Here is a 26,280-nt window from a genome sequence, read left to right as displayed (position 1 = left end):
TCAGTTTGACAAGAGTTACTTTAAACAACCAATATTTTTAGTTGTCAAAGTGTAGCTGCCTTCAGAATCCACAGTGAGACTTTACTACTTCGCTCCATACAGTCACACAAAACTCTGGTTACTGCTGCATGTTTTCTGGCCTTTCATGGTAACATTTTATTTGAAGGTGTGTCCATAAGACTGACATAATACCGTCATAAACATGACATAACACCGGTTATGAACCTGAAGGAGTCTTCCTGAATGACTATGACTGTTGTCATACGGTAAATAATGACACTTTTAATGCAAAGTTGAGACTTTTAATGGACTTTTAGAGCAATTTCGCACTAAAAGCGTCATTATGTACCGAATGACACTTCATGACAACAGTTGTAAACATTCATGAAGACTCCTTCATGTTCATATCAGGTGTTATGTCATGTTTATGACAGTGTCATGTCAGTCTTATGCACACCCCTTCAAATAAAGTGTTACCCATTTTATTAATAATAATTTTAAAACAGAGGGAAAGAAAATTAAATCTGTTTTTCATGCAATGGAGCCATCACAGCTCACCTATTCATGAAGAGAACCACTTATATAAACTAAAGCAGAGCAAGTCTCTGTTACAGACTGCTGCTTCTGATTGAAGATAGTTTCCTCTTTAACTTTGTTTGACTTTATGATGGTCGCTTGTTTGGTCAGACTTCTGAAACCTGTCAGGGAGTGTTCAGGATATGATCAGGTGTGATCAGGGTGTGACCAGGGTGTGACCAGGGAGTGTTCAGGGTGTGATCAGGGTGTGTTCAAGGTGTGTTCAGAGTGCGGTGAGGGGTTTGTGGGAACAGAGGAGGACTGAGTGTGTGTGAGGAAGGGTTTTTCCATGAGCTCACAGTGCATCCGGCCTCAGGGCCCCATTTGCCTCTAACAGAGGAGGAAGAGGGAATTTCAAAGAGATGAAGAAAAAAAAAGACTTCAAGGGCAATGATAGAAAAGGCTTCCTGTGTTACTGAAAAAAACCAGACGGGGACTTGTCCTGTGATGGAGCATCTGCCACTGTTGGAGTTCATTTAGACAAAAAAAAAGCAGATCTGAAAAGTGAAAATCTCACGAGTTCCACAATCTGCATTTTTATGTCCATTTTTAATAATTGCAATAATTTGTCTAGTTGTAAAAGTTCAGCAAATGCCGACTGCATCTGATAAATGTTTGCCATTGGTGTAAAAATGACAAAAGTGTAATTGAGCAGTTATGGACTACGCTTAAAACCCAGTACAGGGTGTTTTTTCTGTCTTAAATTTCATTCATTGTGGCACTAAGAAGATCCTAAAGAGTCTTAAATTTGACTTTCTGAAATCTGCTGGTACCAACCAATTTAAATGAACTCCATCGACGCTGCCAGGAAAAGTAGTCGAATACTGAGTCAGAAAAATGTCCAAAGTTTGTTGACAGCTTCAAAAAGTCTGAAATAGACGTCCCACTTTCTGAGGGTCATTTACCCAAATATTAGCCAGAGGACTATTTTTATTTTTAAGAATGTATGTTTTTGAACATTTATGGACAAAACTCTTGTGTTTAAGAATCCCTGAAGTTGTTTAATTGCTCTCTCTCAGTGAAGAATGATTTTAATGAGCAGTAAAAAGCTTAACATTAGTGATATTTATGTAACTATAGATTCTGTTCTGACTCTTTAAACGGAAACTTGAAAATCAGGTTTCCAAGTGAGATTTCGTGATTCTAAGCAGCCCAAGTCTTTTCTGTGACATTATGCGGTTTTAACGCAAAACGCTGTAGAAGCGTCGCAGTAAAACGCGTGAAGCCGTGGAGATAAACAGAAAAATCCACTCTGACTGTTTTTAATTACATCTTGGACTAAATGTCAAACGTCAGAGTCAGACTTTGGCTTATAACGCTCATGTTTTTCTTGGTACATATCGGGGTGACTGTCCTGCAGGAGTTTTCAGGACAGACACAAAGACATCCAGTGATGTCACATGTGCAGTATGTGAACCCCTCCTCCTCCTTCTCTCTTTCCTCCTCCTCTTCTTCCCATTTGTATGTTTTCTCACATTTTTGGGAGGCCTCGGCGTCTCTCCTCTCCCTCTCCAGATGACCAGAGGTCCGCTCCAGGCTGTGCACTGGGAGCCTCTGCGCTCCTCCCTCTTCCTTTCTCCCTTCCTCTGTTAGCTTTTTCTCCCCTTCATCCCTCCATCCTGGCAAACTTGGGGACAGTCTGTGGTCAGCTGCAGATCTTCTTCCTCCTTCTCTCTCTCAGCAGAATGATGAAACTTTTTGCTCCCTCAGCCATCCGCCTGCTGCCCTCCACTCATCACCTCACTGCGTGGGTGTGTGTGTGTGTGCGTGTGTGAGTGTGGTTGTGGGAAACCAAGAAAAAGGCTGAAATGATGAATTTGGGGGTGTTTGTCATCTTTGGTAGAAGGTAAGTTCTTGCAGAACTATACATTTTCAGAAGAATTCAGTTAGAAGATTTGTTAAAAAACAAATTTATTCATTGCAAAGTTGCAAATGTTGCATCCAAGTTTAATGCATGTGTTGAAAGGTTGCAGAGTTCTCTCTGTAATGACATATTTCTTGATTTATTTTGACTGTTTGGAGAAGAGATTATTTGCAATTCACAAAATTGAATCTTTTCAGAGAAGAAGGAAGCAAACCGAGCACCGCGTCGAGTCTTTTCTTTTTTTAAACGCAGCGTTGTGTATGTTTGTGACAGAGTGTCGCTGCAGAGACTGAAAACACATGTTGGATGTGAGAGAGGGGGCGAGCGGGGCCGTGTGAAGGTTTGGAGCAGAGGCAGAAGGAGGGGTCCGCGGCCTGCGCCAGTGTGTGTGCGCTCGCATTCCTGGGGGACAGGAGGAAGCGGGAGACGGAGGTGTTTATGTGCACATGTGTTTGTGTGGGTGTTGCAGAGGGCTGCAGCGGGTCACATTTTTCCAGTGATGGGACCCCACAGCCCTCCAGATCCCATCTGAGGGACTTTTATTCTGACATCCGGCCTGTGGATGCAGCCAACTCCCTCCCCACATCCTCAGCTGTGCTGCTGTTCACGACGGACAAAAGAAATCTTTCAGAAGACGTTATCAACGCAGCAAAAGGTTTAGAGTGATATTTTACTTTTGGTTCTTACAGTACAACTTGACTTCATTTCCGCGGATGTGAACAGTCCTGAAGACGGTGTGAAATTCTCACAGTTTTATAACTGGAAGGGAAAAAATAGCGATTAGTCGGGCAGGTAGTCTGCAGCATCCATCCGTACATCGAGTTACTTAAGATCGAAACAATACTGAAACGTCAAAGTTTTCTCCCATATCTGTAAAAGAGATTTGGATCCAAACCCACTCAGTGTCTCAACAAACCTCTCATCAACCTAATACAATGGTATTAGGTTGATGCCTTTGCTTCCCTGATACTCTTGACCAGGAAGGATATTTGACTGTCTTTTAACCGATGGCCGAGAGACGTAATGAAAAGTACTAGAACGTGCTACCGTTTCCTAATTATGTTAATGTATTATCATTCACAGAGTAGCTCTGTCACTATGAGATAAGGTTGTCACAATTTCAGATCTAGATGTTTCCACCAGGATGTATACATCTTGCTTCTATAATTTGGTGCTGGGTTTTTTTCCTTTTTCTTCTCTGCATTTGGTGTTCAAATGACGAACCACTTGTTGGTATGCATTGTTAGTGTGTCTTAAATCTGTCTGCTGTCGGTTTTGTATAATGAGAAATCTGAAAATAAAGTGTTCAAAAGAAAAGAAAACCGACATTCTTTTCTCCATCAGCACTTTCCTGCTCTGCAGTGCTTTCCTAGGCCAGAATGACTCTCTTGCTCCTCATTCCTGGATCATCTTTAAGGTCTCCTCTTAGCCTGTGAGGCGTCCAGAAGGCATTTCATTATACTCCCGAACCACATCCGCTGTGAATGTTTTCACATGTAGAACAGCAGCTTTTCACTTTTTACATGTCTTTGTTTTCATAATTAAAATCCTGTTTTTACCATTATTCCATTGATGGCTGACTAGCAGTTTGCAGCAGTACGTTGGGGAGGGGCATCACTGTGTTGCATCATGTTCCATGCAGCCAGAAAAAAACAAAACAAAACAAAAAACTCTGGTCACTCCAATGGTCTCTCTGACATCTCATCATTGTTTTAATTAGATTACAGGCACAGATCGCTGTAGCGCCCTGAGAAGGAGATGTGAGTTCAACAGATGGGTTCACGCTGTCACATTTAGAAAAAAAAAAAGTTTATTTCGCCACTGTTTGTTCTTTGTAAAACATAAAAATTTGTTTTTGAAGTAAAAAGGAGGCGGAGAAGCGTTCGTCTGCAGTCTGATTTCCAAACGGCTCCTGAGGATCAATATCTGCAGTCTGATCTGTGAAGTTTAGGACTGAGATACATGTAGTCTCAGAGCTAATAATCCCTGGATTTAACGGAGGGACTCTGTTTACGCTCTGACTCTCCAACGGCCTCACAGGAAAACAGAACCGGGCCAGCACAGCTTGCTGCAGTTTATCTCGGCTCTGCTTCGACTCTTGGGCCAGAAAAACCAGAAACTTTCCACATTTTATTTCAGAAAATCAAAGGTATCTGGTTGCTGCGTTGTCCGCAAGTCATTCAAAATAAGTGAAACCAATACATTTACTTTATTTGACCAACAGGAGAAGAATTATTTACACATCACATTAGTACATTTATAAACTCCAGACTGGAGCTTACTTCAGCACACTTTGGGAAAACAAACACTTGGCCATGTAGACCCAAACCATTAGACTCCACTTCGTCTTTTTGAAGGAAGTATATTTGATCTTTTTCAGTTACAAACTTATAAACCTTTTATCCCTAGTAACTTAACTGCTGTCTGTTTTAGTGTGAAATTTAGGAAAAATTATGATTGTGTTGGATTTGCATCCACAGGCAATAGTGGTATACATACTACATGTTGGCTACATGATGGCTAAAAGTCAGTTCACTCAAATATTCTGCTGGTTATGTCGGGAAATAGCATGAGAAGTGGGTAGCTCCCCCTGGTGGTGGGGAGCTACCCACCTGCCGATATGACAGCTAAACAAACAAGCTTCAGACATAAAAAAAGAAAGAACAGACAAAGTATATTGCATTATTTTCCATTTCATTGTATTATTAGTGAAGAGTTCAACAAAAATTATTTTATCTGTAGCACTTTATGAAATCAAACTGACGTAAAAATAAGCTTGGAAGTTGAAACCTGATCAGTTTAACTGAGATTTTTGAACTGTGATGTAAAACCTCTAAATGAGGTTTTTGTTTAAATCAGCATTGAAATTAGGTCTGTTGCTCACTGCAGTGATGGAGTAGTTCAGAGCCAAGCATCTGAAACTACATCTTTTGTTTACAAGGAAGTAGCTTTCGCATTGTAGCACACCTGGCTCTCATAGAAAGTTAGAAAATGAACATTTTAAAATTCCTGTCATTGATTAGGTTGAAAACAATAGAAATAATAAAAAGAAACATTGTTTCCTTGTCTGACTCAAGTAGCAGGCTCATCTGTACATTTTTCAAAGAGTTTGTGTATCTTTTTGTTTAAGGAATTCGAGAATGTGGACTGTGACGAGTACCACGCAGACATGTCCACCTTGGCCTCCACGGTCTCCCAGGGTACTCCGGACGTCTACGTCCTGCCGCTCACCGAAGTTTCCCTCCCGACCACCAAGCAGCCGGCCCGATCTGGTGAGTCAAAGTTCGGCTCGCTCTCCTCTCGCCCTCCTAAGCTCCTCCAACGCGCCTCCTTGTCCTGCAAGGTTAGAACTTCATGTGCCTCTGCAGCCTTAACTTTGATGGATGACGACGATGACTGAGAAGATGAATGCGTTGTTGAACAATACCTAATCATGATATCATTGATGATGCAAGCCTAGCAGCAGCTCTGCAGAGGTGCCAGATAGTTTCACACGCGCACACACACCCACACACACGCACATTTGAAGGGTGTGAGAGCAAAAAGGAGCCTGAGGAGAGTCGCGTTTCCCCGGAGTGAGCACCGCCCCGATGCTGGTCAGTTGGGCCTCCACCTATCCCATAATTCATTGCTGCAGGGCAACTGCAGAATGAACTCTTTAACTTTCTCCCACAAACATCTGCAAGTTGCATAATAGCGTCCAGGCAGTCGGCCTACGCTGCAGTTCGCTGGTATGTGAGGCATGTGAGAGCACAAAACCCCAGTGAGAGTATTCCTCTCTCAGTGCTTCTGCCTCTCAGGAACAATGTGAGTTGTTGTGCATTATGGGAGCGATCCTGCCTGATAAACTCGTGACACGAGACTTAGCGGATCCGACTCACGGAAGCACAAAGAATCCTGGAGGAAATGTATTCTCTTATTTATTTCAAAACTAATTCAAACTGCTGTTAAGTCTGTCGCGTCTATGAATCTATGAAATTAATAATTTTAATTATCCCGCTGACTACTTTTTAAAAGAAGTTTCGTAGGGAAAGTGAAAAGCAAATCTTTCTGCACATGTTCGCCTTTCGTCAAGCGAACCGACTGCTGAACACATGTTTCGTCCTCGGCGAAAGATAGAAACCAAATGTCGAAGCAGGCAGGGGATTCATTACTGCGCCGTTGGGACAACCTCACCCTCTGACATCATTTTCAGATATTGATTTTAGTTTTTACGAAGTAACTGGATCAGATGCACAGTGCTGCTTTCAGTTTTAAGGGATCTTTCAGGAACTTTGTGTCATTCTGACATAATGCGGTCTGCTTTTTCTGCATCCACTTGCGCACAAACAGAGCTTAAACTGTTTTCGCGGCAATGGCGTACCTTGCAAAAGTGTGGAAACTTTTGCAACAGCCACAAACTTCATTGTGTTTATTGGGGGGATTTTATGGAATAGACCAACACGGTGGCATGCATTTATATTCCGCAGTGACCCAACACTTGTATTGTGTTGCAGTTATGGCTGCAAGTCTCTTTTAACAAAAAAACTGAGAAAAATAAAACTTTACGTTGACTACTTTAGTAGTGTTCAAGTAGAAGCAGAGTTGAGATAGCTCTGGAGTCTGCTTGGGTAGGAAAAAAGGAAGTTCCGTTCAAGCTCCGTTCTGCACATCTAGAGTCACCTCAAATTCGGTTAAAGTGGGCGGAGATGTAACTTTTCAAGTCTGGACTTAAACTTTGGACTCTGACTGGGCCAATCTCACATAGGAATATGCTTCGATATAAAAAACTGTAACTGACTGTGTGTTTATTGTTGGTGTCCTGCTGGGAAGTAAACAGCCTCCACAGTTTCAAGTGGGGATTTTTTGTTGTTTTTTTTTCTTCATTTTTCATTTTGCAGCTGCTAACAGAGTTCCTTCCAGGATTGTCTTGCATTTGACTCAAACATTTTCTCATTATTTCTGTCCAGCTTTTCTGTCCCTTCTGAAGAAAAGCTTTCAAACTATATGAAGCCACAAGGCGACTGCAGCGTCAGTTTTTCTCCTCACACGGTGTTTTGCAGGTAACTTCAGCTCTGCGACTCCTTCAGGTTCGCACCGGTCTCCGCCTGCTTTGTGTTAAACAAATGGAAGCTTAAGGTAATGTAGCAAAGTGTGAAAAAGATTAATGCAGTCAAAAACTTTGGCGCTCCACTGGAGGAAAACGAACAAAAGAAATAAAGATGGGAGGCGACCGCTCCAAATCCGAGACCGAATGAGGCCGAGGAGATCTAACAGTTCAGGGAGTGTAGAACTAGGTCGGAGATTTCTCATAAGTCGTCAACATGGAAGTGTTTTGCTGCCCTGCGTTAAGCGCCCGCTCCCAGCCAGTGTTCCTGAGTAGGTGGAGGTCTTAATAAGCCATCAGTGCTGCAGGAGCTTGGCTCAGACAGAGGCTCCGTTTAAAGGACCCGCCCTGATGCAGCTGTCGAGTGTTGCAGGCTGCTGTGTGAATCGAATGAAACTAACACCCATTCAGAGGAGACATGGGAGCAGGAATCCACACGAGCACAAAAACAAGTTCAAAAACATGTTTAAATACGTGCAGAGGGATCGACCAAGCACTTTTAATGGATCCGTTTGTAAGTCAGTTCTGCCTTTCGAGGGTTAAACTTTACCTTTAAACAGTCAATTGAGGACAGAAGCCACTGGGATGAGTGGGAATGATGGGAATTCTTTTCGGCTCTTAGTGGTTTAAATGCATCTTGATAAAAACATCTCTGCTTCAGCAGCCATTATGTAACAGAGAGGCTCTTTGTTTTGGTACTCAGCAACAATCAGCTTGGAGATGCAGAGATGCTGCTGTCAAACGGAGCTTGAGTTACTTTATGTATCTATGAGAAGGTTTTTTTTTCTCTCCTTCGACTGTTGGACAGACTTGTGTTTTTACCCACAATTTTTTCTGCAGTTGTTGCTGAGAAATTATTCTGTCACTTTTTTTTTCTTTTTAAAAAAAATAAAAGACCTGTGGAGACCGACTGGCCGTCAGAGGCAACAGGAAGTGGCGGAGTCTGCATGTCGACATGTTGGGGAGCGGATTCCCGACCTAGAGTTATTTAAAGCTACACAATTTACTTTCAATATGCATAACGGATAAACAAAGCCCTGTAAATTTTACTGGTTTAAATATTTCACTAGAGACCAACACATGTTGCAGTTTTTAGAACGCCGCATGCAGCAGACACTGCTCCTCATTAAACAGCCTGCAGATATTTCTGCCATCTCACCCTCACTATTTCTAAGCATTCAAACATCTACAGTAGTTTTTGAACATGTGGACAGATGCTCTTTAATATTACAGCCTAATTATGAATATTAGCTTAATCTTGAAGAAAATAAAATCTTTTCAAGATTAGATGTCTGATGTGAGTGCCTGACAGGATCATGTTCAAATAGAAACCAGAAAATGAGTATTGATAACATCCAGGGTACGTTCATGATTTAAAGACCTCACAATCCAAACTGAGGATATATTTTTAATCATGGCTGCATTTATTTTTCAGTAACATTTTTTGGTCGTTTCTGCATTCCGAGAACAAATACAGATTCGATGAGAACTGCTTAATTGCTAACGAGTGCTGGTCGTTTGGTGCGTTTGTATTTTTGTTTTGTGCTATTTTAGGTCCAATGGAGCAAATTAAAGATGCTTTAATTTGTTCCCACCAGGGGAATGTTTCATAACAGCTTTGAGAACAGAGGTTTTAAAGTAAATTTCTATGTTCTACTCAGAGTGTTTTTCAAAGAAATATGGTTACTTGACTCCTTTATATTGTGCATACCAGCAGTAGATTTTTCATACATATTGTAGTTTAATCAATGATCATAATCTCAAGAATGAACTGGCAAAAACAGAATCAGAACAAAATAAATGGAAATAGGGTGCAATAGAAAATCTTCAGAAAATTATAAGCAGTTCAAAGATGAGATTTATGCATTTTTACTATTATTCATCTCAATAGGTTATGAAAATACCAAAGCAAGCGACACTGTTCTGCAGTACTTTAAAAGTGAAATGGTTTGTTTGCAAAGGCATAAGATATAAAACGGAAGGACCCAAATGGAAATGTGTAGGTATGAAACGGCAATGCTAATTAGCACCATTGACCTAAAGAAATCAAAGACAGTTAGCACAGAGTTCCAACTATAAATATTGCACATCAACATGTCCTGAGGACAGGAAGGGAGCCTGTGGATCTAGGAGCTGCAAAATGTGAACATGAGGTCATTTAAACCAGCGCTGGACTCTCTGGCAGTTCCTGTGAAGAGTGATATTGCACAACTCTGTGACTGATCTCCACATCGTAGACTTGACCATGGAGGAAAGGCTAATGCTAACTCTGAGATTGCTGGTAGAGAAACCGGTTTGTGTTTGCTGCAGCAGATGTTTCTAGTAGCTTTTATGAAATACCACCACAGGTTTGGAGCAGGAGCAGTCTGGTACATGTTTCTCCCATTGTTCTGTTAGATTTATGAATATTTGAGGGAAACATGTCGCCGTAGGTGGAACCCTCTGCCTGGTGCTGTTTATTTCTTTGTCATGGAGCTGGGAGATAATAGTCCCAGTGTGTGCACCCTAGCTGGTCCTAACTGGTACCATGCTGTCCTACACGGCCAAACAATGGCGACTATTCTGCTGTTGGGCCGGGGAGAAAGTGGGTGTAAAGAATGACCAATCTGGAGAAGGAACGTAGGGGTCCAGTAAGGCCTCCACACGGACCGGACAGGACAAAGATCTGCTTGTTGGCTGCTTTGCTACCAGAATCAAAGTGTCATGGAGGGTGATGCAGATGGAAACTAAAGGGCAGGGAGGGGAGGAGAGGGAGACACAGCAATCGGTTGGTTTGGCTGAGTTGGGACAGCAGGACACCTTCTGCAGCCAGGATGGGTGCAGGTCATCAGGGGGTGCTGACAGCGATGCTTCGGATAACCGGACCATCTGACAGTTTGGTGCCACAGAAGACCAGCACAGATCAAACACAATGGAGGATGTTTTGTTTACTCTTCAACGACCGGCATGTTGGGATAATCCACTTCAGAGACGGCTGAGAGCAACTGAGAGTGGATACCTAAAAGCTCAGATGTGGTGTGTTATGTAGCAGCCTTGAGTTTCTTTAATTAGCTTCCTTTCAACACTTTTCTGTGCATTTTTGCAGCTTTTTAAGTAAAATTTCTCTCTCTAATCGATAAGAATATGTTGCTATTTGGAAAGTTAGACAATCTCAGAAATCATTTTGTTGTGCTGCAGTTTTAAATGCCTCAGATTTTCAAGGGTATAGATTGTTTTCAGCCATTCAATTTCCACCGTCTCCATCCATCAGCGCTGACATTTATTTCAGCTTGTCTGTGCAACGAGATCCATCAGAGCGTTTAGCAGCCGTGCGTTCACATTACCCTGTGTTTGTGTGATATCGCTGCATAAACACCAAAACACTGTTTGGTGTTTTAGCCCTATGATTATGATTTACAATGCATTTAAATGAATGCACTCCGTATTCAGCCAGATGGACTCTCATGAGCAATTTATATTTCAACCACACACCAGCCTGATCAGGAAATTTATCAGTTATTCTCTGGCGTAATGCGGTTTGTCGGAAATGTGCTAAAGCATGCTGAACGACTGAATCAAGTCTTTTTTCCCACCTTCTTCTTCTTCATCTCCTTCAGCCCAGCTGCTGAAGTCCTCTGAACTGACTCGCCACAGTCTGCTCTACCTGAAGGAGATCGGACATGGATGGTTCGGGAAGGTAAGAAAGACCACCTGTAGTTTTTTAGAGTGCATTCACACCAACCCTGTTTAGTCCGCTTTAATCAACTTCAGTTTGTTTGCCAAGAAAGTCGTGCTTATTTTGGGAGGTGTGAACCGCGCAATCGACCTCTGATGCAGTTTGGAAGCCAAGCATATCAAAGACTGCTCCAAAAGCAGGAAGTAGACTATAGCGCAGGGTGTTCTGGGTAAACAGAACCTAAACAAACACACAAGTGGGAGAAAGTGCTCATGGTCTTTTACCAAATACGGAAGAGAAATCCTACAACCGCTAAACTTTTATGCTACTCTATTTTTGTTTTCATTTTGTGAAAAAGGAAGTTGCTCTCATGTCTTCTTCTGAGGTTTTCATGCTGTTTCCTTAAGTGGGATTTCCTGTGGGTTTAATTTGTTTGACACAGTGCTGTGTGAAGGCAAACCACACCAGCTGAAAATGTAACAAATGTTCCAATTTTGTTCTCCCAATCGAACCGAGTCTGCCGGTCTATCAGGTGTGAAAACACCCTTGGTTGCACCAAGGACCCTCCTGTAATTCAATGTGTTGCCTGTGGTGCGATAAATAACAGCTGCTTTGTTCCAGCGGCGATGCTCGCAGCTCCGAGTACAAACATTGCACTGCTACAGTGTTTAGAAGCCGTCACTGCCAGTAGGAAAGCCTCATGTTTCTGCAACCAGTTAACATTTTTCTCCCTTCTACCCTTCCCTCTGTCTTTTGTCTGTTTCTGACTCATCTCACACAAACACACCCGCCCTTTCCATCCCTGTGTACCTTTACTGGGTATGTCCATATATCTATGTCTGCTTCACATCTTCGTGTGAATGGGTTTACCGGTGTCTCTGTGTGTATGCTTGCTTCCTCCTCGTATGCATTTGTCTGTGCCTACGCTGTTCCAGGTTCTGCTCGGGGAGGTGAACACGGGCCTGAACACCACCCAGGTGGTGGTGAAGGAGCTCAAAGTCAGCGCCAGTGTGCAGGACCAGATGCATTTCCTGGAGGAAGCTCAACCCTACCGGTAAAACGTTACACCCAATACCACATCTGGTCTCTTTATCAATTGAACTGACCCTATGGAGAAAATGTCTGCCCTCTTAAAATGCTTCTAGAGTGACTCTGACATAGAAATTACAAAGAATATCAAAGTATGAATAGAAAATATTAAATACAGCAACACTCCTGAAACTGGAAATAAATCTTTAAGAGGATGAAAAACGCAAGATCCAATGATTTCGTAAATGGAAATGTTGGGCCTTATAAAAACGTCCATTGTCAAGAGTGTTCACACGATCACTGAAGCAGACCTATTCCAGACACTGTTCTCCCAGTTTCATGAAATCCAGGCTGGATTTCATCATCAGAGCAAATATAGAGGCTTCGATGTATTCAGATCCTACATGCAATAAACAAACACATGCATGTGTCCACAGTAATGTTCAGAGAGTTGTGCTTTCTCTGTCAGTTTAAAGAGAAATGCCTTTAAGTGTTTTTGCTCTTCCTGCTTTCTGCTCTCCAGCATGCTCCAGCACCCGGCTCTGCTGCAGTGCCTGGCCCAGTGCACTGAAGTCACTCCCTACCTGCTGGTCATGGAGTTCTGTCCACTGGTGAGTCTCCATAGAAATACAGCACATTGATCCAAACACACACCACCAATCAGGACAGACTTAACTCCTAAAAACACTTGTAAACACTTAATATCCTTCCGTTAGTGGTGACACAATCTGAACGTTTCACCATCAGACCTTTGCTTTTATTTGAAGCCTGAAACATTTAGATAAGTTGTAGATTAATTCTCTAATGATCTTGTCCCACTGAGGTTGGCAACTACTGGATTCTAGAAATTATAAAATTCAACAATCTTCACCTGTATCTAATAGATTATTTACCCTGATATATTTATTTAACTTTAAAAAAAGGATATAATTGGAGAATTTCTTCAAATCTAATAAATTTGTTGCTGTTTTTTTTTTTTTACCATTTAGTGGGACTTCCAGGCTTCCTGGGACAAAGTGCAATATGTTCTCTTTTGTTCTGAAACAATAAATGCAATTGATTTTTCAGCCAAATCATCCACTGCATTTCCAGTAGCACTGAACAATTTTACCGACTTGGAAAACTGATGGAATATTTTGTGAACTTGATCAGGTTAAATGTTATTTATCTTATGTATAAAGTCAACCTTTTAAAAAAGGTTGACTTTATACATAAGATTATTTTATGGGAAGAAATAGAGGTAAGAAATGCTTCACAGGAAAAGAAGCGGCTGTTTGTGCTGGAGTCTTTGGAGTTGTTAAACAGTTAGATGAGACTGTCAGCTCGAGTTGAACTCGCTCAGCTGCAGCAGGCTTTTTCCACAGATCGCCACATAAATCTGAGGATCTGCTTCTCCTTCATGCAAACTTCTTCAGCTGAACAGGAAATGGAGGCCAGAAAGAGCAGTTCACTGCCAAACACCGCCCTCCAGTGGTCAAACCTTGTGGCATGCAGGTGTATTATTTTCCTTTGCTGTGTCCAGGGGGATGTGAAGGGTTACCTCCGAAGCTGCAGGTCGAATGAGGCGATCACCCCTGAGCCCCTGATTCTGCAAAGGATGGCCTGTGACATTGCATCAGGACTGCTGCACCTGCACAAACACAACTTCACCCACAGGTAGTCCCAAGCTGCTGCTGATTAGTTGGCATTTGTATGACTTACAACAAAAAATCCAGATGCTGCACCAACTTTGCTTCCAGTTGCTTCCTGAAACAACATCCTGGTGCTGCCTGAGTGCTGCTTATTGACTCCAGCATCAGTGATTTTGTTGCAGGCGGTGGCCGCTCCTCCCCAGATCAGCTTTATTAAAGGCACAACATGTTGCAGATGAAAAGGTGCAATGTTCCACCACCAGTGACAGCTGAAACATCTTAAACAAGAGCACCCACGATGTTATCCTGTGTACTATTTCATTAAATGGTGCAGATGTGTAAGAGGTGTTTATCTGCATCTCTTATCAGCGACCTGGCTCTGAGGAACTGCCTGCTTACTGCTGACATCTCAGTGAAGATCGGAGATTACGGTCTGGCCCACACAAAGTATAAGGTAGATCCACATGAGGTTCCCAAACAGAATGTTAATATTTGATTTTGCCGAAGAAACTGTGTTCGTTTGTCTGACGACGGCAGAAAAATAACTTGGATTTATCCCTGCTAACATTTGTAATGCACAACTCAGGTGTTTCAGAATCAAATCATGAAATATGTTAATATTTCTACTTTACCAGGATGATTTCTACGTGACCTCGGATCAGACGTATGTGCCACTGCGCTGGATCGCCCCTGAGCTGGTGGATGAGGTTCATGGAAACCTGCTGTTAGCTGATCAGACTCAGCAGAGCAACATCTGGTAGAACCAATAAGTACCTCACACATTTAGACATTTTAATTTCCCTTTTATGCATTAGACTCCATTTAGACTTTTAGTGGTTGTTGGTATGTAGTGTATTCTGCGGCGTGATCACTGCTATTAGAGAAAACAAATATCTGTACAAAGACACAAATTCAGTAGCGTGTCATTAAAATGCCGTAAGCTGTTTATTATAACCCAATCTAATTACTTAATCAAAAAAGTAGATTCAAATCTTTAACAGGTGATGTTCAATCTTACAACAATCAATTTGGTGTGCTAATTATTTTTCCTCTCTGATTCTGGTCAGAGGTTCTTGTCGTCTGGCCAGTTTAATCGTTCACTATTTTTATGGTTGGTTTATTTTAAAGACAGGGCATGACGGTGCATTCAAGTATCCCTAAACTTGTTTTGTAATTTCCACTAAATTGGCTAAGTGTGATTCATTTATGATTGTTAGCAGAAAACTTTATGCCAATATTGATCCACAGTTCCTAAAGAACAGTTGTGACTATTTGCATATTAAATCTAAAAATGCTCACTTTGGTTAAATCTTATGTTTAAGGTCTTCTAATAAGACGACACAGTCATTTCTACACATAATTGCAGCTAATTCCTTATTTTTGCACACACACACAAAAAAATTCACCTGTTAGCAAAACTCTGAAACATTTGACCCTGTTCTGTGTAAACTGTTCAAACTCTATGTTCAGCTTTTAATACGGCTCAATTATTTCGAGAACATGTGAACAACTTGGGGAAGATTTACATGTTTAGTGGGAGAATCTTTCATCGGAAGTTTTTTTTTTTTTAGCTACAAGGCAAAGAAGCTCGGATGAATTTATGCATTTAAACGGCTACCAGCAGCATTGTATCAGAGCTTATTGTGCAGAATATGCATATTTCTACAATAGACAAACTGCTAGTAAATTGTTAATCATTGCAGAGAATTTATTGGTTTAACAGTGTGAATATCAGAATTCCTTTGGCTACATCTACAGTCTGCAGCCTATCTATTCTATTGGATTCACAGAGAAATTATTCATTGAAGAGCTTGCCTGAGAATTGCAGAAACTCTGCATTTTCTGGCCAAAAGATGCACCATCAGTGCGTTGGACCTGTTACTGACATAAGTAGCAGTTTTATTATCTAACACAATCCTTTGGGCCGTATTTGCAGCTGCATATGAACAAAATTAGTTTTCTCACCAGATAAAGAGGAAATGTAAGAAAAAAAAAGACTAAAATAAATTCTGTGACTGGAGAAGGCGTTTGACCCAATCAGCTCAGCAAAAAAGTCTTATATTATGAGATGAAAGAATGGATACTATGAGATTGTGAGGATCTAAAGGTGGATGTCCACGCTGTCTCGTCCTCCCAGGTCTCTTGGTGTGACCATCTGGGAGCTGTTTGAGCTAGGAAACCAGCCCTATAGACACTACTCTGACAGACAGGTCCTGACGTATGCTGTAAGAGAGCAGCAACTGCGACTTCCCAAGCCACTGCTCAAAGTTCCCCTGGCTGAGCGCTGGTGAGTCACACACAGATGCAGGCATGCCCATTGAGGAGGAAGACAAATGCAACAAAACATAGAGCCAAGAAAAACTCAGTGAAATCACTTCTGGGATTAGCAGATAAAAGTTCCCTGCTCAGATTATCACATTTGTTTTTAGTCAGTTTTATCGGTTAACTCTGAACACTTTCCCTTCTCATTTTTGGGTTCCTCAGGTATGAGGTGATGCAATTCTGCTGGCTCCAACCTGACCAGAGACCCAATGCAGAGGAAGTCCACCTGTTGCTCAGCTATCTGTGTGCAAAAGGGGCCAGCGAGGCCGAAGAGGACTTTGAGAGGCGCTGGAACTCACTGCGTCCCAATGCTGGATTCAACGGTCACCACACCGCCTCAACGATATCTAGAGACCAACCCTCCTTAACCTCCTCTTCCTTCCCTTTACTGGAGCAGTTTTCATCTGGTGATGGCTACCATTCAGAGTCTGGAGATGACATACTGACAGTCACAGAGACCAGCCATGGCCTGAACTTTGAGTACAAGTGGGAGCAAGCCAGAGCAGAGTCATCCTACATATCCCAAGAGTCCTCAAGTACTTGTGCTCAGGCCAACCATCATTGTCCAGAAGTGTTTTATCCACCAGGGGGCATTGTTGGAGGATGTCCCATGGAGAGCCTAAGCCACGGAGTTTCTCCTACCTACTATCAACCAAAACACTTGCATCCTCCCAGTGTGCTCCCTGTCCTCAGCGCCCATAGTCCCTCAGTAAGCAGTGAATATTACATCCGTATTGAGGAGCCTGTGGACTGTAACATGGATCCAGATTACAACATGTGCTCCTACAGCCCAGATTACCAGGGCAGCAGCGGGAGCTTCCTGACTGGCAGTGCAGACTCTGGTGAATGCATGGCCTGCCCATCACAGACCAAAACCATGGGTCCTTACTGGTCTGCTGACATCCATAAATCTGATCTGTATGACTCCAATGATTCAAGTCCAGCCATCTCCTTGACAATGGAGCCTCTTTTAGGTCAGGTTTCAGACAGCAGCCCCCTTCGACCATGGGAGTCAAGTCACTATGTGTCCTATAAAGACAGAGATGGGGGCTACTACTATGAGCACTCCCCTCCTTTAGAAATGGATCCTTATCTGGTTGGAAGTGAGCATTCCAGTGAGCATCTCCAAGAAAGCTGGGGGTCAAGAAGCCTTCGTCAGGCTTTAGGAGAACTGGAGAACCCTCTGGGTATATCCCCATCTGTGACCAGTCCACCTGAACAGGCCTACAGAGTGACATACCTGGACACCAGCCAAACCTCTCTCTTAGGGAAGAACATGACAGGGGGCTACTATGATATGATGGGCTCTTTAAGGAAGACCATGCCTAGTCACACGAGACACAATAGCCACTCAGTCAGTATCAACATGAAGACCGGAGGCGCGCTCTTCATCGGACACAGAGACAGTGACACAGAAGAAGAAGAGGAGGACATATTTCTCGAGAGACACACCTGCAACACGTGGCCTTCGAAACACAGGCACAGCAGCGGAGGACACCACAGGCGAGCGAGCCACAGCTGCAGACAAGACTCTTACACCGACTTCAACTACACCATGCCAAGTACAGACATCGAAGACACCTGGCCGGACCAGCACAGCCTGGCTTTTCACTCTCTGCCCAAACCCATCGACTATTTAGAGCCACACCAGGCCAAAGATAACAATGCCTGCCTCAGCCTGAGTAAACATCACACCATGGTGCCCTCAGACAACTGCAATGCCTACATCTACCTGTGCCATGAAGGGGAGACTCCGGAGACACCATCTGGAGAGTGCTGCCACACCCATTTTGTTGATCCACTCACTGGTTTGTTAGTGAGAAACAACGACTACTGTCACAGCTACAGTCACAGCAGCTACATCACAGACAAGACCACTGATATTCTCAGCAGTGAGGAGATGATCAATCTGTCACCGGCTCCAGGGGGTCCCGTTGTTTCCAAACACACTTTGATAAAGCCTGACGACTGTGAAGAGCACTATATTAATCCTTCATCTGAAGAAACGGCACTTACAGGGAAGCGAGAGGAAGTAATCAAAGAAAATCTGATCATGCAAAATCCACCAGAACCTAAAAAAGAAGAGGTAACTCTGACGATGACTAAAAACACTCCACCTCCTCCTGATAACAGGCACGTGATGGTTTCCATCACAGATCCCCAGTTGGAGCTGAGCCACATAGCCGACAGCGGCATGGACCAGGCCGGCTCCACCGTAAGTCTCATTGACATCCTCGACTGCAGCGACGAAGAAGAAGACATAACAGACGACATCACTGATGTGACTTCAGGCATCTTCGCCGATGAGGGCAATGAGCTGAACGTATCTCCTGCTTTTAAATCTTTGCAGAAGCAGGTAGGAACTCCTGATTCCATGGACTCAATGGATCTGCCATCTGCTGCTGGATCTTGTGAAGGTCTCAGCCCTGCTTCTTCCCACCCTTCCAGCTCACCTAAAGCCATGGACAGCGGATATGATACAGAGAATAATGAGAGTCCGGAGTTTATCCCCAAAGAGTCCCATGACACCCGATCACAACCTCAGGGAAAGCCTACCTTGGATACCGGTCTAGAGGAAGTTCAGGAGAACCAAGAGGAAGAGGATAAAGCAGAGGTTCAACCATCATTGGGTCAAGGTTCGATTTTGGACAGCTCACAGACAGAAGACCACATTCTTTTACCACTGAGTGACAAGACTCCATACAGAGACTCTGCCTACTTTTCAGATTATGAGAATGAAAAGCAAAGTCGAGATGAGGAGAGGGAACGCCAGCTGAAAGAAATGGATCATCACAGTGATGTAGAGAAACAGCATGTCGGAGGAAAAAAGGCAGAGAAAAGGAAAAGTGGAGAGGATGAAGAACTAAAAGATGGAGTGGTGAACAAAGATTTAAAACTTGACGTGGACCACAATCCAAAAGGCAGAGCCGAATCTCTTCCTCCAGGGACAAGCCTGACAGAGAATGAGGAACCTTCAGATTCTGCCTTCAAAGCAGAGGCGATACTGGATGAATGGCCATCCCATGAAGAGAGCTCAGCCTTAGGCGACTGGGCAGCTGAGGTGGTGGGGGCCATGGAGGAAGCGCTTGGTGCCCTCAATGGAGACTCTTCTTCCAGCTTTAAGGAAGAGAAGGACATGGAGGACAAAACAGATTCTGTTGAGGCTGGCAAAGTCGAGGAAACGCCAATGAAAACAAATCACAAAAGGCCATCAGGAATGTCCGGAGAAATCCTGCACATCTTACCCAAAGACGAGGTAGCGCTGCAGCACACAGCTAACAGCAGGAGGTTCTCTTCCTCCTCTCCTGTCTCTCCATCCACCCCACAACCTCCACTTCCTGCGACAGAGGGCCGATCGTCTCCCGCTGACGGCGAGGAGGCTGACGAGGAGGACGCAGACACCGATGACAGCGACGATTCGGATGAGGAGCTGCGAAGCTACAGCGCGCAGGAGGAGGAGGAGGAGAGTGAGGAAGAGTGCCACCCCGTGCCCATAGTGGTGAGCGACAACAGCGAGGCTCACAAACTGCGGAGCCTCCTCAAGATGCCGAGCCTGGCTGCAGAGAATCTGGAGGAGGACCATAAGAAGAAGACGGTTTCTTTCTTTGATGACGTTACCGTCTACCTGTTCGATCAGGTGAGAAGTGGAGATGGAATATTCAACTTGCTAAGAGTGTTTGTGGTTGATTTCCAATTTCCACTTTTTATAAAGTTTTGACCAAAATGCATTTGAGCAGCATAGCTAGTGCTAATTATCTAAAACTAGGCTAATTTTACCAGTTTTTTTATTTTACCTTTTGCTCTAAGGATACAGTAACCATCTAATAATAAAACAGTTCTTGTTCAAATATCTTCTTAAACATTTTTCAACTTTATTTTAACTACATCGTCGGTATTGAAAGTATCAAACTTTGAGCATTCTTCCAACAGCAATAACTTCCACACTGAAGAGTGCTATTTGGTAGTGCATGGCGGACAGTTTTTGGATCATTTTTGTTTCCAACCACCTTGGTGTCAATTAGGGTCAATCCAGCTGGAACATCATCCATTTCCCTCTGATTTCTCAGTGCATGTAAAGCTAAACTGTAGGAAGTTTACTCACGGTTGTTTCTTTGTGGGGATTAAGCTTTTTCACTGCATGGTTCACTGCATTACTTTAAGTAATCATTTTCTAATATTGACCTCACCAGGAGAGTCCAACTAAGGAGCTGGTTGAGCACGGCTTCCCATTAGCATCCGAGGGTTCGAGCTCTGGGAGAAAATCCCAGGAAAGACCTAATATCTCAGATGATTCTTCAGATGGGAACATCTCGGAGGAGAGTGAGTGTGTTTATCGTTTTTGCGTTTATTTGTTCCTAGAAATAAAGTTTTTATAAGATAAAAACAAACATTACCTCACCATCTTTCCTCAGGCGCAGGGTTTGAGTGGGAGGACGACTTTCCCCTCCTACCTCTGCCCACATCCTCAACAGCAGCCGACTCTCCTCCGCCTCACGCCGTCGCCAAGGCTCCGGAGCCCAAACCGGCCATCCAGTTGTCCCGGTTCACCGTTTCCCCATCCAACGTGTCTCGGTTTTCCATCACTCACATTTCTGACCCTGATATGGACTCGGCAGGAGGTTGGTCGCTTCGCCACCTGCACGCAACTCCGCTCTCTTTATGGCAGAATCATGACTGAATGCTAAAGCGCATGGAAACAGAAACAAAGCTAAATTTTGTTTAGCGCAATTGCACAAAATTAGAGAGAGAAAAAAAAGCAGTTAGCGCATCGCAGGAAGCAAAAAACAGTCTAGGAGCCTAAAGAAAGGAACCATGTATGAGGACAGTGACACAGTCATGGGGTGGGCTGTAGGACTGAAATATTAAGTTGAAGACAGAGGTGAGAATAGTGTTGATTTCTTTAATTTACAATTAAATGATCTTATTTCTTTGTACACTAGGTACAGATAATTTTACGAGGTATAATAACCCTAAGATTGAAAAATCTCTCACCAGGAAGTCCCTATTTCTCACAAAGAAGGACAGTCAACTTCAGCTTTATCTGGCTCTACAATGACCAAGAACAGATCTTTTTAACCTTCTATAAAACTCAAAGCAAACATAAAATGTTTAAATGTAAAATTCAGTTTCTATTTCTGTCTTTCTTTGTAGGAAGCGGTGAAGATGGAGATAAGGAATAAAAAGCAGTGGATCTTTACTGGCTCTGTGACCACAGCTGGACCTATTTTAGCATGACTTCAGATTTTTTTTTGTCATTATTATTATTATTATTATTATTGTAATGTCAGGTTTTCCAAACACAAGACAGTGCCTCTTACCGCCTGCGGACACTTTGAATATAAAGCCCTCTTACCAACATGTAACACTGACCCGAGTGTAGTTTAGAATACTGAAAAGACAACGAATATCACATTTTGTGAAGGACATATGAAAGATGAACTTATTAAGGAGCCCTGTATATTTTTGGATCAAAGGCATCTTGGACGAAGAAAGGACACATTTGCCACCTTTTTAATTTTTTTCATTCGTAACAATGTGGTGCCGATCTTCACTGAAACGGGACGAAAACGAACCTGCTGCCAGATTGTTGCAGAGTAAAAACATCCACTTTGTGGCTTTTTAACAACAAACGAGCACCTTGAACAAGACTGAGCAGCTTAAGACTTTCTACCTTTTAGCAAATGTTTTACTTGTACTGATAAACATCATGAATGCTTGAGGCATCACCTGTAATATAATGTAAATATTTGGTTTCATTCAGAGAGAACGGACACTGTCGTGTGAAAGGAAACGAAGCTGTCTGGTGATAGACTGAACTGTAGGTCTACTATGAACTAGTGTTTGAGACTTTTCTGTTTTACAAATAGAACATCCTCGCCACCAAACCGAGTCCATGACGCCCAAAAGCTGGAAGTAAGAGATAACTCAATTACTTTTCTTTAACAGTTCGTAGTTTCAATAACCTAAAAGCTGCTAACAATGATTCAGGACGAGAAACAGACACTGGTTATATCCAACATCAGGAGCTTTTCGTGTTTGTATATTTTCTGTTTAAACTGAGAATCGATTCGCCTGCAAGACGGGTTTGCTTCTAGTTAATCTGAACACATAAAGGTTCTTCATCACATTGATGCAAAGATCTTGTAATTGCAGAGCAGATGGGAAGCTCTAATGTTCACTGATCCACAGTCCAGGTTGGCACAGCAGCACCAAGCAGCACCAAGCAGCGCTGCGGTGATGCGTTTCTGGAGCTTTATGATTCACTACGTCAAGAACAACACTTTCAGCTTGACGGCTGTGAAAGCAAAGGAAGCGCCAGAGTTATAACAACAACTACATCATTGGGATCAACTTTAAAAAGATTGTTTTGATTTTCCTAGATTACATTGTTCATCTTAAAACTTCAAATCACCTCAGAATCAATTGTGCTCCTTATAATCCATCCATCCATCTATCTTTAACCACTTAGAGACCCTCAGACCTGCCCAGCTTTTTCTTTCTGCTCATCTACAAGAACTTTAAGACGTTTCCTAACGCAGCTGAGAGTTTCGATGTCCAGCTGGTCTTTGGTCTGCACTAAGGCCTTCTACTAGTGGAACAAATCCTTAATGGATCCCAAAAAGCTTTCCTCTTTCTGCCTGGATGAGGTCAGTCACTCTGCATGAGGAAATTAATTACATGTAGACTTGTTCTTTTGGTCATTACCCAAAACTCGTTAACACAAGTGGGGGTTATTTTAACCTTTTAGACCAGTACGTATTCTTCGTCACCACAGACGTTGCACTAATGCATCTGTTAATGTCTGGCTTCATTCTACACAACTTTATCACCAATTCAGTTTCAACCAAGACAGTTTCTCAAATTCAGTGGTAAAGAACATTTCGGCAGCATGGCAGTTCTGCAGGAAACCTTTTACAAGTGAAAGGTTTCCTGGTATGTTGTCAATCACTAATGTAATTCACCAAAAACATCACTACTATCCCACAGCTGGTTTAACAAAAAAGTTTGATTAAGGTCAAAGAAGAATACATTTCTTATGTCAACCTTCAGAAACTTTTAACAAAAAGTAAAATCTAAGGTTAATAGCCTTAGATTTATCTAAAGACTTGACTGGATTGTCACTTACTAGTTCTCACGACTAGATCAGGGTTTGGAAACCTGCGGCTCCAGAGCCCAAAGTGACCGTCTGATGTATCCAACAGATGTGTCTCTTAGTAACTTTGGGTAAAAGTGATAAAGCCCCATAAGTAACACTTTATTCAAAGGGCTGTGCATAAGACTGACATGACACGGTCATAAACATGACATCTGTCATGAACATGAAGGAGTCTTCATGAATGTTTACGACTGTTGTCATGAAGTGTCATTTGGTAAATAATGACACTTTTAATGAAAAGATGCAATAATAGTTGCATTAAAAGTTAATCAGAAGTGTCAACGTTGCATTATCCAGTAAATAATGACACTTTTAATGCAAAATCCCATTAAAACTCACTTAAAAATGTCAACTTTGCATTAAAAGTGTCATTATTTACTGAATGACATTTCATGACAACAGTCATAACCATTCATGAAGTCGTCTCATGACAGATGTCATGTTTATAACCGTGTCATGTCAGTCTTATGCACACCCCTTCAAATAAAGTGTTACCAAACCAACTAATGTTTTCACATACAGATACAACAAATGCAGGGTTTTTTTCTCATTGAATGATTGCATTTCAGCAACATAGCGACACTATAAAAGCATCTGTAATATTTTCTCTTGCCGGCAGATTGGTAACTATGTCCACAAAACTCGACATCACCTAGAAGAAAATACATCCATCCACTTTTTTTGCAAAGGTTTAAAGTTTTTTTTCCTGGATTTTAATAATGGTTTAAATGACGTATTATTTTCTATAGCAGACAGTGCTGGTCCATTGACTGAATAATCACAGAGTCTAACTGGGTTAAACTTCTGCAATAAAGGCTGAAACACAGTGGAGAGAGAGATTGATGTTCCTGCAATTAATTGTTTTAAACATCCAGTGTTTGCGCTCGGTCACTGGTTTGCAGGAGTGACAAAGAAAGTACTTTATTATTACTGTAACCTGCTGATCGTTGGCTACAGTTTTGTTTTCTGACTCTGGGATTAGCAGAACTGTTGAAACTTTCCATATTTAAAACCCGAGCCATACTGTTTTCGGGTTGGACTCAAGGACTGCAACAGTTTAGTCTGATTTATTGTCTCAGCTGATCATGAAGTGCGACAATGCTGTGATTTTTGTGTTCAATCTAAAAAAACAAACAAACAAAGAGAAGAGACCCGGTGTGTTCTCAGAGCCATTAAAATGCAGGTTTCTGCTTTTAAACCAACATGTAGTGTCTTCTATGTGTTTGCCTTCAGGGGCTTTAATATTCTCTAACACTTTAGCATAGAAACATCTCGATGGCTGTCTGTAATATTTTTGTATTGAGAGAAAAATACTTTTGAGTATCGATGAGCTAGTGAGGCAGGGGAACGGACGAAATAAAGGAATATCTCTATGTTTATTGTTGCCAAAGACATGTTGTGTTGTGTTTCAGGGTTAAGTACAACTTGGTGTTTTTACCCCAAAGCAAAGACCGAGGTAAGGAGCAAGACGGCAGCTTTGGTCTGAACCGATTGTAGAAATGTGCAGGAGAAGGATTGGGATACAGTCTGTAAGATGTGCCCCCCCACTCTGACCTGTTCAAATCATGACTTTCTGTACTTTCTATTAGATATAAATAAACTCTGGTTTACACAGCTTAAGGCTTTTGTTGACTTTTTCACAAGTGTTATTTGAGTAAAGACGAATCTGTAATTCCCTGGAGTTTTTAAAGCACGTTTAGAAAGACCAAAGCGGGGCGTGCCGTGGTGGCGTAGGAGTTAGCGCGACCCACATTTGGAGGCCTCAAATCCTCAACGCGGCTGTCGTGGGTTCGACTCCCGGACCCGGTGACGTTTACCGCATGTCTTCCCTCCTCTCCTTCCCCCTTTCCTGTCAGCCTACTTTCGTAAAAAGGAACTCTAGAGCCCACAAAAAGACCCCCTGGAGGGGTTAAAAAAAAAAAAAGAAAGACCAAAGTGCAAATGATGCAATGTTCAAAAACGCAAAATGCGCTCAGCAAGGAGGTGAAAGGCAAATCATTTGGGCTTGTTTTTAAAGCCAGATGAGCTTTCCACCATTAAAGCCTCTGTGTGTCATTATTCTAGAGTCAGATGTGAGAAACTGTGTGAATAGCATGCAATGGTCTAGTCAAAGCGCAGATCTCCAGCTGAATAAAATGCCCTGGCCCTGCCCTGCTCTCAGTTTGCAGATCAGCAGATCTGCAAACTTTAATGGGCAGAAGCAACGCAAAGAACAAGCAAATCAAAGTTCCTCCACAGTAATGAGATGGACTGAAAATCACTGAGTTATCGCTGCTTCTGCATTTTAGCTTAAGGTACATTTTTTCCCCCTTCAAACCCTCAAACATAAACCCACTAAAATTTAAGCAAGATGTTCTGTTGATGGCAGCAGTAAAGAAAAAATAAAGGCGTATATAATTTCTTACTTTTGGTGTCATTATTTTAAAAAGAAAACAAAACACAACAAACTGCGTTGATTTGATTTATTCTTATATATTAAATCGGAAAACAGACATTGCGTTTACAATTGATTCACAAATATTTGCAAAACTACCACTTACTCTGCAGTAGCCATCATTTACACCGAGGCTTTGACAATGATCAGTTGTGTGTGCAGAGTTTAAAATAGAAGTATTTATCAGTGTGATTATTTTAAAATCAAAAAAAGGTAAAAATGAACCCGCAGCGTCTGAGTTCTCTAAAAAAAATAACCTAAACATCCGAGTATCATTCATATTTTATTAACTTCTTTTAGATTAAGCTGACATTTAAGTATGATGTGGAGTCAAATACACTTTATTTTAATAATCATCTGAAAGTCCACTTGAATATCAATTGTATTTAGGAATATTTGATATTATTTATATATATATATATATATATATATATATATATATATATATATATATATATATAAGAAATGCACAAGTCACATATTTAGTACGACTTAAAGGGTTTCCATCTTTTGCTATACTAAAGTAA

The 26,280-nt window shown here is 42.1% G+C and overlaps 1 protein-coding gene and 1 long non-coding RNA gene across 5 annotated transcripts in view; one reads left to right on the top strand and one right to left on the bottom strand.

Moving 5' to 3' along the window:
- Window positions 1-24,939, top strand: part of aatkb (apoptosis-associated tyrosine kinase b) — a 59,428-nt gene extending 34,489 nt beyond the window's left edge. The window contains exons 1-13 of one of the 4 annotated variants that reach the window (XM_028030104.1): window positions 2,056-2,422; window positions 5,571-5,712; window positions 11,123-11,202; window positions 12,117-12,235; window positions 12,734-12,821; window positions 13,733-13,866; window positions 14,211-14,295; window positions 14,477-14,598; window positions 15,979-16,128; window positions 16,326-19,800; window positions 20,354-20,489; window positions 20,576-20,782; window positions 21,315-24,156. In XM_028030104.1, the coding sequence (XP_027885905.1) occupies window positions 5,610-5,712; window positions 11,123-11,202; window positions 12,117-12,235; window positions 12,734-12,821; window positions 13,733-13,866; window positions 14,211-14,295; window positions 14,477-14,598; window positions 15,979-16,128; window positions 16,326-19,800; window positions 20,354-20,489; window positions 20,576-20,782; window positions 21,315-21,343 (4,728 nt within the window). In that variant the 5' untranslated portion in view covers window positions 2,056-2,422; window positions 5,571-5,609 and the 3' untranslated portion in view covers window positions 21,344-24,156. Of the gene's footprint in view, window positions 1-2,055; window positions 2,423-5,570; window positions 5,713-10,247; window positions 10,542-11,122; window positions 11,203-12,116; window positions 12,236-12,733; window positions 12,822-13,732; window positions 13,867-14,210; window positions 14,296-14,476; window positions 14,599-15,978; window positions 16,129-16,325; window positions 19,801-20,353; window positions 20,490-20,575; window positions 20,783-21,314 lie in introns of those variants that run through there. The other 3 variants (XM_028030102.1, XM_028030103.1, XM_028030105.1) reach the window with 3 other exon arrangements.
- Window positions 6,950-26,172, bottom strand: LOC114152276 (uncharacterized). Its single transcript, XR_003597093.1, has 5 exons — window positions 25,883-26,172; window positions 19,270-19,273; window positions 11,417-11,421; window positions 8,017-8,022; window positions 6,950-7,084 (listed from the first exon to the last, which is right to left on the bottom strand). It is a non-coding gene; the product is annotated as an uncharacterized LOC114152276 (long non-coding RNA).
- Between the last annotated feature and the right edge of the window lie 108 nt (window positions 26,173-26,280).

This window comes from Xiphophorus couchianus, chromosome 10 (genome assembly GCF_001444195.1).
Source record: "Xiphophorus couchianus chromosome 10, X_couchianus-1.0, whole genome shotgun sequence".
Classification (NCBI taxonomy): Eukaryota; Metazoa; Chordata; class Actinopteri; order Cyprinodontiformes; family Poeciliidae; genus Xiphophorus; species Xiphophorus couchianus.
The sequence above is the reverse complement of the archived record's forward strand: the minus strand, read 5'-3'. Positions and strand labels throughout refer to the sequence as shown.